This window comes from Typopeltis vanoorti, chromosome 2 (genome assembly GCF_054136105.1).
Source record: "Typopeltis vanoorti isolate ZY-2024b chromosome 2, IOZ_Tvanoo_1.0, whole genome shotgun sequence".
Taxonomy (NCBI): Eukaryota; Metazoa; Arthropoda; class Arachnida; order Uropygi; family Thelyphonidae; genus Typopeltis; species Typopeltis vanoorti.
This window is the reverse complement of record NC_143550.1, coordinates 147,554,556-147,570,570: the sequence shown is the minus strand read 5'-3', so window position 1 is coordinate 147,570,570 and position 16,015 is coordinate 147,554,556. Positions and strand designations below refer to the sequence as shown.

The 16,015-nt window shown below is 35.6% G+C and overlaps 1 protein-coding gene across 1 annotated transcript in view; it reads left to right on the top strand.

The window, feature by feature from the left end:
• Positions 1–16,015, top strand: part of LOC150109515 (DNA repair protein RAD51 homolog 4-like) — a 120,302-nt gene that overhangs the window by 78,462 nt on the left and 25,825 nt on the right. Inside the window, exon 6 of the mRNA XM_090413397.1 lies at positions 11,542–11,700. Within this exon, the coding sequence (XP_090269523.1) occupies positions 11,542–11,700 (159 nt within the window). The remainder of the gene's footprint in view (positions 1–11,541; positions 11,701–16,015) is intronic.

The window sequence follows — 16,015 nt, the reverse complement described above, 5'->3', positions numbered from 1 at the left end:
TTCCTTTCCATAAGCCGGCTACACCAACTCGCTGTAGCTTTGAAGTTTTCGCTGTCCTTTTTATTTGCTTTGCCCCACTTCAAAGCAAATAAACGAATATTATTTCTCGTTATAATGAGTCCATTTTGGCTATTTTCTCGAACCCAATCTGCAACATTATTTTCCAGAATAGGCCACTTACAAATTCCTTTCCGTAATGCGCACTTATTTTTTAGCATTTTCATTATTAAAGTTTCATTTTTTCTTCAATCGCGAACTAGTTTTTCGTTTACTCTGAACTGACGTGCAGCAACACGGTATTTTCTTTTGCAGATTTAATCACTTTGCACTTAAAACTCGCATCATATTTCATTCTTTTAAAAGGAGCCACTGCACTTTAGTTCACTATTGGTCAACTGGCCAATATGAAATAAAATTTCTTTTGTCAACTAGGCATTTTATATCATTTGCTAAAATAAAGAATGGAACAACTAAAAAGGCAGTTATGATCCTAGTGGTTGATGCCTGTATAAAAATTTTACTTAAAAACTCATCATTTTTATTTTTAAAGAAATTTTTCGAGTTGACTTATACGACAAGTATACTATAAAAACTCAAATAAACTCAAAAAATTCCAATATCGACTTATACGCTAGATCGACTTGTACGCCGTAATATACTGTATTTTCTTTTCTTTTTTTTTAATAAATTGGGATATCCAGTGCATTTTTCCAAGAGTTGGGAATTTTTCCAGAAATCTAGACCATTTAAAGAATTTCAGAAGTCTTTCATTACAGCAACTTAATATAGTAAACCATATTGCATAACAGTGGAAAATCTTGAATTCCTCGGCATTTTATAGTTTCATGCAATATATAAAGTATAATATCATGGAGCCATGTTGAGGCCACATTGTGGTTTGGAGACTGGATGCTCTCTGTATGTTTATTTTTTCTATTTCTATGAGTATTTTTCTTCTACTGCATGTTCCCCTCTTCTTTTTCTCTTTACTTTTTTTAACATTAAATATAAACTAAACCTGAATAAGTAGTGTCTCTGCAGTTAAACTAAAAAATAAACCTCTCACCAAAATTCCAGGAAAAACTTATTCAAAAATCTTGTCAAAAATTTTTTTTCATATTCACTTTATCAACGTCTGTGGCATCAACAATAATTTGAATGATGCACATCATCACCTTCAATCATCCAAACCTGATGTTCTGTTTCTGACTGAACCTCCAAGTTTCTGCTACATCAACTACAGCTTATCTTAACTGTCCAAATTACATCCAGTATGATTCCTTCTGCCATAAGGGAAGTACTTGCCTTATTTGCATTCTAATATTCCTTGTCAAGCGATGTCTAACCTAAAATCTCACCTTTTTTTGACCTTCTGTGGCTTAAAATTTCTTTGCCACATTTTGTTTCATTTATCTGCTGCTTCTTCCATTCTCCCAATTCTGATAATCACTCTGTCCTCTTTGATTTCCTATTTTCAAAGCTTAATTCAGCCCAAATTTCCAAACAGTGAAGTCATCCTTTTTGTAAATTTCATTATCCATAATTCTAAATGACTCCCTTTTTTAAATTTCACTAACCAAGCTGGAAAAGAGGTAGAGATTTTTTGCTGTAAGCAGTGACTTAAAACAGATCATTCTTCTCCCTTCTAGAATTCCCAACAATCCTCTTCTCTCACCCAACACTCTGGATCTCTTCTTAACTAGTTCTTCTTCCAGGTACTCTGTTCAGGTGACTTCTTCTCTTGATAATTAAAATCATGATCTCATCCAAGTTTCATCTCTAGTGGAATGTCCTTCTTTCAGCCATTCATAACTTCATGTACTCTGCCATTACAACAATGCCCAGTGGGAGGACTTAGGTGATCAGACTACTGTTTTCATTCTTCAGATCCAGATACCTGTTATGATCTTGATGTAGAAATAATCCGTATTGGATGGAAGCTTTCATTCCTCACTGACCAAGTCACAGAAATGCACTATCATGAAGGTCTTTATTCCCCATTTCATCCAGAGTTATGCTCAGTGACTTTATGAAAACAGAAATTTGCTGATACCTGTTTTTGCATTTACTGCATGTTTAACATATAGCTATGTGTCAATTGGAGAACACAGCAGCTGGCAAGAGGAGAAGGTAGGGAGAGAATCCATAACTATGCCTTCAATCTGTTTATAGGGGTTTTTTTTTATGCCAATTAAAATAACCTGAGTGAACAGTATGGATAAATAAGGCAGATATTCAAGAGAAATTAATTAGAAGATGGTATATTCCTCTGAGATGCAGCTAATTAGAATTAATTAGCTGCATTTCAGAGGATTATACTGTCAATCAAGATTTATTTAAAAGTGCACAGAGTGTTTAAAAAAAAAAAAAAAATGGGAGGAAGTGCAGCCAGTAACAAAAGAGAGCTCTCTAAGTTCCCGACTAGTTTATGTGCAGGAAGCAGTGATGTTGATACTAGATTAACATTATTCTTCTTGCACGTATTCCTTTGCTGATAATTTGAAAACTCTTTATGTTAAAAAAATTTACTAATTTAAAAAAAATAAAAGAAAGCCTAATGGGAAAAAAAAACAATATTAAACAATACATCTAGTCAAATATTATTGATAATGTGGGAAGGGAGATTATAGCGATCTCATATTTTTGATATAATTTGCAGGCTTGGTAATTTGTTTCAGAGCTTGCATAGCCGAGACCATAGGTGCTGATAGTTTCTTATTTGAGTTGAACTGAAGATAGGTTCCACCAGAACAAATAGTAATCAATCTGTCTTCAGTTCAACTCAAGAAAGAAGCTATCACTGTTTTTAGCCTCAGCTATGCAAGTTTTGAAACAAATACCAAGCCTTCAAATTATGTCAAAAAATAGAATACAATATCTATAATCTCCCTTTTCACACTCAAAATGGACAAACCTATAATGAAATAGACTTCATCCTCTCCAACAAAAGATATATAATAAATAATACTGAAGTGCTTAATAGATTTAGTACAGGAAGTGACCACAGACTAGTCAAGTATGGATCAACAAAAAATGGGAACGGAATAAGCTCATAAGAAAAAAGTCCAATTTAGTGAATCTACAAACCTCTACCACAATAAAAGCTGTTATAGAGAATTGCTCAAAAATGAACTAAAAAAAAAAGTTAAATACAGCTACTACCATCAGTGATGCTAATGAAATCTTAAAATCTCTCTTGAGTTGTGCACTAGAAATAGGAAGTTAAAAAGCCACCAAAGAGAGAATAAACTAAGACAAGAAATCTTAGATCTGATGAAGAAAAGAAGAGATTTGAATGAGACCAATACAATAGAATATTTGGAAATTTGTAAAACTATATGCAAAAGGATGAAAAATGAAATTAGATCATATAATACTAGGAAAATTAAAGAAACAATAGTAATAAGAAGATCCTAAGAACATTATCAATTGGAACAAAGGAAATAGCTGCTGTGAGAGGAAAAAAATTATTCAAAAGAATTCCTGAATTCTTTTGAATAATCAAAAGAATTCAGGAATTTTATACTGAACTCTATGAAGACAATGGCCGAGACATCCACAAATCAACTATGGATAACTCGAGTGAGGAAGAATACGATGCCACTGAGATCTTACAAGGTGAAGTGGAAATGAAGAATGGAAAGGCCTCATGAGAAGATGGAATTATGGTTGACCTGGGAGAAAACTGGGAGGAAGCCCTATCATTAAACAGCTGACTAAACTCTTTAATAAATGCCTAAAAAATGAAAAATTCCAAAAAATTGGAACAATTTGCTTCTAAAATTAATTTTTGAAAAGGGCAATAAGGAAGAAATTAAAAAACTACAGACCTATGTTTCAGTACTCCTCACCATATATAAAGTCTTCAAACAAAATTATAAATAATAGAATAAAATCTAAACTTGAAAGAATGCAATCTTGTTTACAAGCTGGATTTAAGAAGAATTACAATACTTTGGAGTATATTACACATTAAGACAGCTCATTGAAAAATCAGTTGAATACAATAAACCCTTATGTCTGGCCTATATAGACTACGAAAAAAAAAGCATTTGATTCAGTTAAAACATCTGCAACACTAAAAGCTCTTGAAACTCAGGGAACCGAGAAACCATATATTGAAACACTAAAACATATTTACAATAATGCAACTTCTATAATTAAATTATATAAAAACAGTGAAAAGTTTCCAGTACAAAAAGGCATATCTCCCAAGCTATTTACAGCCATTAGAAGAAGTCTTGATTGGGAAACAAAAGGAATAAACATAAATGGAGAAAGGCTGCATCATCTGAAATTTGTAGATAATGTTGTCCTAATAGCAGATAATCTTGAAAATTTGGAAGAAAGGCTAAAATAACTAAATGAAGCCTCCAGAGTAATTGAATTAAAAATAAATTGATAAAAATCAAAAATAATGATGAATAAATGCATAAACCAAAGAACTGTCAAAGTTGAAAACCATGAAATAGAACAAGTTACCTCATATGTATTTGGGCCAATTGTTATCTTTTGAGGATTGCCAAAGAAAAGAAATTGAATGAAGAATTCAACTTGAATGGATGGCTTATGGGAAAATGAGAAACATATTGAGAAGTGACATTCCTATGAGTCTAAAAAGGAAAGCTTTCAACCAGTGCATACTTCCTATCCTAACATACAGGGGGGGGGGGAACATGGACTTTAACAGAACCCTAAACAAAAAGCTGAGAACAACACAACATCGTATGCTAAAAATAACATTAAGAGATGGGGAAGACAAATACCTGGATAAGATCTCAAACAGGTGTCATGTATATTGTAAAATACATTAAACATGCTAAGTGGAGATGGGCTGGCTATATTGCCAGATGCAATGACAAGAGATGGACTAGAAAAACAAAGTGAAGACCAATGGATGGAGAAAGACAAAGAGGAAGCCCGAGAAGAAGGTGGAGGGATGAACTGGAACAAGTTGCAGGAGTGAGATGGATGACAGAAAACCGAGTGGTCTGGAAAACCATGGTGGAGACCTTTGTCCAGCAGTGGACAGAACCAATAGGTTGAAGAAGAAGAATCTCCTATTCACACTCTCAGTGATCTCTGCTTAGACATACTGTTTAATATTGGTTAATCTTGAAAAATGCAAAGTGGCCAAAAAGAAATCTATCTCCAAATTTTTTTTTTTTTAATAACACCATACTGTTTAACAACAACATGGTGTTATTAAAACTAGTAATGAGAGCTAGTGCTATCTGTTTGCACTGTATCAGTCTCTTCATTGAAATCAATCACATTTGTGACACACTTTTAACCAATGGCTTCTCCTTTAAAAAATTAACAACTCTATCCTCTCAAATGAAACTTAGATCACAAAAAAATCCATTGCAATTAATTTTCATCCAGGGCCTCAGAAAAAATCTCAGGGATTCTTAAAAGATACAACAATCTACCAATTATCCAACCTTCAAAATAGATCAGAAATGAAGATTTGCCATTTCTGTCATTGAAAGGTCAAATAAATGGTGGATTATTGCATAATATAATGTTCAGGCGGCTTCCTTCAATAACATGCATGGGAGGTTGTTAAGAAGTGTTTGCAGGAGGCAATGGTTGACTGTATACAAAGAATCCGAATAATAAATCAAGTAGGGGTTAAATGGATGAATAACACTATTAAGCTTGAGCTGCAAAAAAAGAAACAATTATGGAGGGAATTTAAGCAGAAAGGTGACCAGCAGGTGCAGGAACAGTATAAAGCTGAGGCCAGGATGGTAACAAGGGTGGTAAGAAAAGCAAAAGCGGATTTCGAAAGAAAATTGGCCATGCAGGCTAAAGAGAATCCCAAACAGTTTTTTCAATATGTTGCAAGTAAAAGGAAAAATGTTCATGGCAGAATGATTTTAAAAAATGCTGAGGGTATGGAGGTAACCGAAGCAGTCGATATAGTGGAATTACTGAGCGAGCACTTTGCAAGAGTATATCATCATTGCAGTGACATTGCTGGAATGGAAGAACCAACAGCTTATACTGGAATTAATATGAATGAAGTAGAGGTAAATAATCTATTACAGAACCTCAATGTCAATACATCTGTGGGATTGGAAGGTATACTAGCTCGTGTAGTACATGAAGCGGCTAAAGAATTGTCAGTGCCCTTGACCATTTTGTTTAATTTGAGCCTTGGGTCTGAGTCAGTCCCAAGGGGGTGGAAAGAGGGGAAAATAGTTCCGCTGCATAAAGGTGGTTCCAAGACTGCTGTTGTAAATTACCGACCGATTAGTATATCAGGAATCATTGTCAAGGTCTTAGAGAAATTAGTCAAGAAAAGAATACAGGATTGGATAGATGAAAATGGGATATTGTACGGGGGGACAACATGGTTTTGTGAAGGGTAGATCATGCCTCAGTAACTTGCTCACGTTTTATAACACAGTGACGGCTGAACTGGATAGGGGTAATGGGTTTACAGTGATACTACTGCACCTTGCCGAGGCCTTTGACAGGATACCACATGGAACCCTAATCAGTCAACTGGAGCAGATGGGGATGGATATAGGGTTGGTGAGATGGATAGGAGGGTGGTTGAAGGAGAGATACCAGAGAGTGGTTTATTCAGGAGTGGAGTCTAAAAGACAGCTTGTGACTAGTAGTGTGCCGCAGGGCTCTGTTCTTGGACCACTGCTTTTCAATTTGTTCATCAATGATATAAGAAAAGATTTGAGAGGAAGTGTTCACTTGTTTGCTGATGATGCAAAGTTGGGTAGAGCAATTGTGAGTGCACAGGATGTCAAAATTTTACAGGATGATTTGGATAGTTTGGAGGACTGGGCTAGGAAAAATGGATGTCAATTTACTGTGGCAAAGTGTAAGGTTATGCACTTTGGGGTGAAAAGAATAGCAGCAGTATATCACATTGGTGGAACCGTACTCCAGGAGATTGATGAGGCCGGGAATTTGGGAATGTCTGTGGATAGGGAATTGAAGTTTAGGGGGCACATTGCAAAAGTGACTTAATCAGCTCATCAAATCACTTGGCTTCTGAAAAATACTTTAACATGCAGAGACAAACAAGTTGTTGTTCCTCTGTATCGAGCCTTGATAAGACCCCATCTGGACTACTGTGCCATGCAGTAGTCCAGATGGGGTGATGGGGGGGGAAGTGGAGAGGATCCAGAGACGAGTGACCAAGATGATAACAGGTCTGTGGAATGAACCTTATGAGAATAGGTTGAAGATTTGTGGGTTGCAGAGATTGGACGATAGGCGAAGGAGGGGTGATATGATTGAGACATTCAAATTACTGAAGGGTTTCTATAAGATTGATCCAGAAGATATTTTTGAAAATATGACTGGTGGTGGGAGGACTAGGGGCCATGCATGGAAGCTGGGCAAGAGCGTGGTTGACAAGGGAGTTAGAGCTAGGTTTTTTACTTGGAGAGTGGTGAATGAGTGGAATAAGCTTCCAGAGTCTGTTGTGGGTGCTACAACTGTGAATGAGTTCAAGGCAAGGTATGATAGCTATGATAGGTATGATACTGTGTCAATGTCGAATAGTTGTTCTTGACATGATGTTAGGGCCTCCCTCGATGAGTCTGTCGACTCCTTGGAGTTGCCCGAAACAATAATAATAATAATCTCTTGTATGTGTGTGTATATAGGGGATGGGCTTGATCTGTTGTTTTTTTACGGTGGGTCTTTTATTTCTTGAATAAGTTCTTGTTCATCCACATCTTCTGTCATGAGACCTGTTCTGCGCCATTGGTTTCTTGTAATCTTTTTTCTGTGTATAGTGTCTGTAATGATTTATTTTAAGTAGTTGTTCAGCTTTGTAATTATATCTGGGCCTGCTTCTCTACCATAAACTTTATCGCATCTGCAGGTCCAGATAGCATACATTGCTGAAAATGATGATTATTGCTGTAGTGTTGTTAATGTGTCCTTCGTTTAGCCAGAAGAGTGTGTGTTCTGTGATGGGTAGTTTGTATTGTGTATGAGGCTGTACAGTGTTACATATTTTAGACGTATGAGGGCAGTAGAGCATTATGTGATGTAGTGTTTCTGGTTGGGGACAAAAATGATATTTGGCTGGATGGTGCAGTGGAATGCCCTTCCCTATGCACCATAGTTTTGTGGGTAAACAGGCTTGGTGTACTTTGTAAAAGAATGTTTTAAGTTTAGGGTTAATGGGTAATGTGAATACTTTTTTTAGTACATGGGATTGTTTTATTTCTCCTCTTTCAATCTCACGGTGCTGAGGGGATGGTATTACAGCTCGCATGAGATTGATTTGCGCTGTTTTGGATTTCATGTTTAGGAATTCATTTATTGTTATGTAATTGCTAATGAACCTATATCCTTCCGCAATCTCATAGAACATTTTGGGTATTTTGCCATGCGACTAGGGAAGGGTACAGATTATTTTGTCTGGCATTATTCTTTGTGTATAATGTATAATGTATGTGCTCCATGCTTTTCTTTTGGAGTACGCTCTCTCTATGAGCTTTGCTCTTGCAAATAGAGTTTTCAGGTGTACGTTGATCAGGTCAAGTCCTCCGGCTTCAACGTCATGGAAAATTGTGGTCCTTCTTGGTTTCGTATTTTGAAAATTTTGCACACTCTCGGTGTATTTTTTCTACTTGTCTCCCATTATAATTGATGTTTTCCACCAGATACCATACCTTTGATAGTAGGTATTGGTTACATATTTTTGCTCTCGACCTAACCGAAAATTGTCTGGTTTTCATTTGTGATATTTTCTCTATTATTTTTTTAAGGGCTAGTTCCCATAGTGTGTTTTGTTGTTGTTGGTTTCCTACTGTGATTCCCAGGAGTGGGAGGTATTCGTTGATTTTTATTTCGTTCAGCAAATTGGCTTATTTGCCCACCTGCCAATGAACAATGCATGACATTTGTTTAGGTTTGACTTTGGACCTGAAGCTTTGTGAAATGTGTGGAATATATTGAAAGCCAGCACGAAGGACTCGGCTGTTGTTAAAGTTAATGTTACATCATTGGTATAGGCGAGCACTTTTGTTTGTCCTTCACCTCCTATGTGAGTACCCGCTATGCCGGGATGTTCTGAGATTGCGCGTATCACCGGTTCTAAGGCAAGAGCGAAAAGAATCATAGATAAACTGTCTCCCTGTCTGACTGAACAGTCAATTTTAACAGGTGCTGACAGTTTATTGTTAATTATGAGGTGACTGTGCTGTGTTGTATATTTTAGATATTATGTTTTTGAATTTCTTCCCAAAGCCTGCAGCTATGAGGACTTCGTTCAGATAGTAGTGGCTAACTGAATCGAAGGCCTTTTCAACATCAAGACTTATCATCAGACAAGGCTGCTGTGTAGTCTGATGATAAGTGATGATGATGCTCATATACGCAACAAGCCAGTAGGATGTTGTCTGATATTTTCCTGTTTTTTATACTGCAGGCTTGGGATGGCGATATTAATTTATGAATGTGTGTTTGTATTCTGTGTGACAATATTTTTGACATGATTTTAAAGTCTGTATTGAGAAGTGTTATGCCTCTCCATTGTGTGTTTCCATTGTTTGTGTTGTCTTTCTTTTTGTTGAAAATAGTCTTTCTGATTTTTGTATTTCGTAAAGCATGTTCACAAATAGTGTCTCAAAAAGTAGGTAGTACGCTTTATAGAATTCCGAAGTGAGGCCATTGGGTCATGGTGATTTGTGTAGTGGAAGGGCCTTAATGGTGTTTTTGCATTCTGTTAGTGTGATTGGTGAGTCTATTTGTTCTGCTTCTGTCTCCTTGAGTGTGGGAAAGTTTTTTTAATAGTTTTTGTGTCTCTGTTGTGTAACTGTCTTTTTGGCGAAGATCTTTGTATATTCCAAGTGGAAGTGGCGGAGGAGATTTGCATCTCCCTCGACCTTCGTCCCCTCGTGTTTGATTTTACGAAAGGTGGTTTTTTGCTTTCTTAAGTCTTCAAACAGAAACCCAAATTTAGTTTTACCTTCATTTTGTTCCATAGTTTTGATCTTCACCCGAATCCATGCCCCTTCAGCCTCTTTAATTTCGATTTGTCTCAATTTGGCTTTCAGGACGTTAATATCAGTTTTGTTTTGTAGAAGGGATCTATCTGTGTTGTGTATTTTTTTTTTTTTTTTTTGTGAGTTCTTTTATTATGTTTAATTTTTCTTTGTGTTGTATTTTCTGTGTTTCCCTATGTTTATAGCCACTTTTTTAACTTGTGTTTTAAACTTGTTCCAGGCATCCACTGAATGTTTAATGTCAGTTATGCCGTCTAATATTTGTTTTATGTCTGTAGTAAATTTGTCTGTGTGGAGGATGCTATTGTTTAATTTCCACATCGGGTAATTTCTGTTCGTATATGTGTGGCTGTCGTGAGTCTCAAGGGAGAGTTTAGCCTTGATCAGATAATGATGGTCACTAAAGCTTAGTGCTATGTGGCAAACTTCCCTTACAGTGGATTTTAGATGTTTACTAACGTAAATCCAGTCTAACCGTGAAGCGTTGGTGGGAGAATAGTGTGTGTATTCTTCTAGTGTAGGGTAAAGAATACAAAAAGTGTCTCTCATTTGACAGTGTTATATTACATGTGTATAATTGTGTTTTGTTAAAGTATTGCTAGTTCGAGTGACCAAGATGATAGCAGGTCTGTGGAATGAACCTTATGAGAACACGTTGAGGATTTGTGGGTTGCAAAAATTGGTTGCTAGGCAGAGGAGGGGAGATATGATTGAGACATTCAAATTACTGAAGGGTTTCTATAAAATTAATTCAGAAGATATTTTTGAGAACAGGGCTGGTTGTGGGAGGACTAGGGGACATCCATGGAAACTGGGCAAAAGTGTGGTTAGTAAGGGTGTTAGAGCTGGGTTCTTTACTTTTAGAGTGGTGAATGAGTGGAATGGACTGCCAGAGTCTGTGATGGATGCTGTGATAGTGAATGAGTTTAAGTCGAGGTATGATAGATACTGTATGAATGTCGAATAGTTGTGATGAACATGATTTGGGGCCTCCCTCGATGAGTCTAAGGACGCCCGTAATAATAATAATATGATCTATCACCAACAAAGTCTCAAAGATATGGCATCAACAAGGCATAAAAGTAACTTTATAGTAAACAAAATTGCAAGTCTCCTTTGCTCTTCACCATTAAAAAAAAACATTCAAGGAATCATTGTAAATGTTAATCAGTGTAAAATGAATTAGAATGGTGATGATCCTGCCTCCAATTTGCTTGTCTTTCATCAAAATCCTGGCATAAGCAGATCTCTGCATCACATCATTAGTCATTATAATATAGCATGAGTTGCACATGTACAACATTTTAGTCTATTTCAGATATTTCATTTTTTATTTTTATTGTCTTTCTATTTTTGCTTTATTTCTTTAAACCTTTCCTTATTCTCATCGTATCACAGTTCTACTATGAGTATTTAATGCAAAGCATATATTTTATAACATTAACAGATGTGTGTCTGTGTGAAACTTATTATATTCATCTAATACCTTTGTTAGATTTGGTATAGTGGATATAAAGTTAATGTTTTTGCTTATTTATTATTATAGGAACTTGATTTTTCCAATTTGTGTCTTATTATTGTGGACTCGATTACAGCTATTATAGCACCTTTATTAGGTGATGAACATGCAGAAGGCCAAGGTTTACTAACTACTTTAAGCCAGCAGTTGAAAATTTTGTGTACTGAACATGCTATTTCAGTAGTGGTAAGTATGTAATAAGGTCTTCACTGACTATTACTCGTGGCTTCTTTCTACTCATTAGAAATGAATACAGTAGGATCTTGCTGTTTCCAGCAGTTAAGTTCTTGAAATATATTGTAATGTGCAAATAACTATAGAAGAAAAAAAATATTATACAGAAATCTCCATTAAGTCAAGAAATTCCATGGGGATTCTTATATCATACTTTTCCTTAAACTCATTCATTTGTTATCAATGCACTCACAACTAATTCTAACAATTTATTCCACTCATTCACCACTCTACATGCAAAAAATCTAGACTGCACACCCTTACTAATTACACGCATTCACAACTTTCATAGATGATCTCTAGTTCTCTATTTGTTACATATTAATTTCCTTTCTGTAAATCTTATTAAAGTCCCTTTAATATCTTATAAGTTTCTATCATGTCCTTTCTTTTCTGCTTATCAGTTAAAGCAACCCACACAGCTTCAGCTTATCCTCATAGAGAGCATCCCTTCAACTCTTTGTCCACCATTCTCCTCAAGTCCCTAGCCTCATCAATTTCATGCAATTCAATACCAACATTTAAAAGGATGATTTATTTAAATCATCCTGCAGGATATCTACATCACCTTTATCAACTATTGCTCTCAACAGTTTTGCATCATCAGAAAACAACTGAATATCTCTTTCCCCTAAATCTTTACTTTTTTCATTGATATAAAAATTAAAGAATAGTGGCCCTAGTACAGAAACCTGAGGTACTGTACTATTCACCTTCATTCTCCTAGATTCCACTCCACCATATGCTATGCTCTGGTGCCTGTCTGTCAGCCACCCCTACCCTCCTGTTCATGCTACCACCTTCATATCCATTCCCATTTGCTCCAACTTTTTTTCCATGTGATATTCTGTTAGATGCCTTTGCAAAGTACAGGCAGTATTATGGTGTAGTCATTTCCCTTATTTAATTCTGCTGTCACTCTATTATAAAATATTAGTAAATCACTAAGATAGGACCTACCTATCTTAGTGATTCATGTGTTACATGAATATGCAAGAGAATGCGCCAGTCCCACTGCTGTATTCACATTGATATTTTTCAATATGCTGAGCACCTCCTGTTCATCTACCTCGATTCTGACATCAGACTCTGACTTGTCGGCAACTGTAAAATCTCCACCTTGGTGATACACCTTTGCAAAGTGATCACTGAGCAACTCAATCTCTTTGGCTTCTGTCATCTTTATGTTCCTTCCACAATGTTTTCTTTTTTTTTTTTTTTCAATTCCTGTTTTATATCCCTACTCATCTACTTAACTCCCACTTGGTTTATCCTCCTGTCTTTGTGTATGCAGCCTGATACTGCTTCTCAAACAATTCTTGACCACCTTCCTTGTGGTCAGGAATTGTTTAGCCATAGCACTCCTCCAAGATGCCTCCTAAGTCTGTCATAATTACCAGCTTTATAGTTCAACATAAGCAAGCTCTTTCTTGATAGAGAATTCCATAATTAGCAGCCTTCCATAACAAGGCTGCATGGTTACTCTCCCTGATTGAAGCGGAGTTTACCTTGGTTATGGGTACATCTTCTGATGCTGTTACCAGATCCAACACTCTCAAATCCCTTGTCTACTCTGTGACGTGCTGTTTCAGGTAAGCAATTGTATAAATACCACTTCTATCTTGCCATGCACCCTTTCCTAATTCCTATCTGTGTCCCCATAGTTGAAGTAGCCAATAATAATTGCTTAACCTGCAAACATCGTGCTAATCTGCTAATGCATGACACCCACATCTTCCTTTGAACCCCCTGGTCTATAGCAGCAATTAACAATCTTTGTCCTATTGGCCTTGATCTTGCACATCAGATAGCCTCAAATGTCTTCTCAGATCTAAAATCCTCTTTAACGTTTAATTTTGTTGGTCAAAATTCATGTATTACCAGCAATACCTCACCTCCTATCGTATTCCTGCTATTCCTTGATATATGGGATATGTCAAGCAATACATAGTCTATGTTTGAGTTGTAAGTCAGCAGTTAGAATTGAAGGAGATACAGGAAGATGGGTTGATGATAAAAGATATGAGACAAGGGTGCACATTGTCCACTGTTATTCAGCATCTGTGTGGATCATATTATGAAGGAAAATGGCATTAAACCTGATATCAAAATTGGAGATGCTAATCTCAGCTCTTGACTTTTTACAGATGATGTTATACTCCTAAATAAAGTATAAGTCTGCAGGATTCCCCAATTAAATCAAAAGCTGCTATAATAAATTTGGGATGAAAATGAGCAGTAAAAAGACAGTCTATGAAAATATATCAGAATGCTGAAAACATCAACTTCTCTCTGAATAACAAGTACCTGTAGAACAAGTAAAACCTTTCAGCTATTTAGGCAGAATTTTAGTGAAGATGGCATATTAAATATGGAAATATACAACAGAATGCAAATATGGTATAGTGGGAAATAAACTGTGAATATATTTATATGGAATAAGAAAAAATTAATGAAGACACTAAACTAGCTGTATACAAGAGAGTGTTCAGACCAATTTTAACTTATGGATCTGAGAGAGTTGGGTTAGAAATATTGCACCATGATCAAAGACTGGAGACGATAATAGTTATGAGAAAGATTAGGGGAGTGAATAGATGGCGTCAGTGGCAGAAACCATATGAACCCCAACTGACCATATGGATCAAAAATATATGCTTCTTACCCATTTTTTTTCTATAATATTCAAAGGTTATGTTACATATATACATACATGCATTTCATATGGTTTGGATTTGTGCAAATAGAAAGATAAAAACAGAAAAAAATGAATATATATATATATATATATATATATATATATATATATATATACATACACACTAAAACTAGATACTAAAAATCACAAATTTAAGTTCAGATTGTCTCTAATCCATATTGGACTGCGGTCCAGGGTAGCCTGGAACAGGTCCATCAATGTGCCCTTAAAAATCTGCAGTGGGCAGTCCTGGATAATATGATTGATGGTCTGTTGATCAGCACCACAGTCACATGTTAGTGATTGAAGCAAGCCCCACTTATTTGACTTAATGGACACTTCGCATCCATGTAATTATGGACTTTTACAGTGGTTTTACAGGCTGGTACAGAGGTTAAAAATGAGGGTATTAAGTTACATTGATGGCATTCAGGGATGTATGAGGAGAGCTAATTTCAGGTAGTATGGTCACTTAAACAGAATGGGAGAGGAAAAGTCGATTTTTTTTTTTTTCCCACAACGGGAGGGAAAAAACCCAGAGGAAGACCAAGATCTAACTGGATTGTGAGGGTAAGGAGTGTCTTAGAAGAACAAAATATCTTGCACAGTATGAGAGCCCTGGCAGATTAATTTGGAGCAAAACTGTCGATAGGAAGTTAGCAATGATGTAGCCTTTTCATGTAGTACTATCATAATGTTCTGTACATCCCTAGGGTATATATTAGGCATATATCTGTACATCCCTAAGATATATATCAATTCATCTAAAATTTGACATTAAATAGCTGTTTTGCTAACTTTTCTTCTCCCATTTTTTTCAGTGACCATACAACCCGAAATTAGCACTCATCACATGTTCTTGAATGCTAACAATGTCAAATTCATTTCTAATATTTTTATTTTTAATATGATTATGAAAGTGATTTCTCTCTTTCTTATTCCATATAAATTTATTCAACTGGCTGTCTACCATACCAGTTTCTAATATGGTATGAGTAGATATCCAGTTGAATAAATTTATATGGAATAAGAAAGAGAGAAATCACTTTCATAATCATATTAAAAATAAAAATATTAGAAATGAATTTGACATTGTTAGCATTCAAGAACATGTGATGAGTGCTAATTTGGGGTTGTATGGTCACTGAAAAAAATGGGAGAAGAAAAGTTAGCAAAACAGCTATTTAATGTCAAATTTTAGATGAATTGATACAGTTAGAAGCACTCTACAAGACGTAAATATATGATAGTATTAAAATTGCAGATTAATTTTCAGGAAAATTGTTGATAGGAATTTAATAATAATACAAACTTAATAATGTAGTACTATGATAGTATCCTGTACATCCTCTCGAGGGTACATATCAGGAATTAGATGATGATGAATTGTAGTTGTCTGAAAAGCTCTTTCCAAATTACAAAACTTCATCATCATCAGTGTCCCTGATATGTACAATGTTCAAGCTTCTACAACAGCACTACATGATTAAGTTTACATTATTAATAATCTCCTATCAAGTTTTTCTCCACATTAGTCCATTATTTGTCAACACCCCAATATTATTGTAC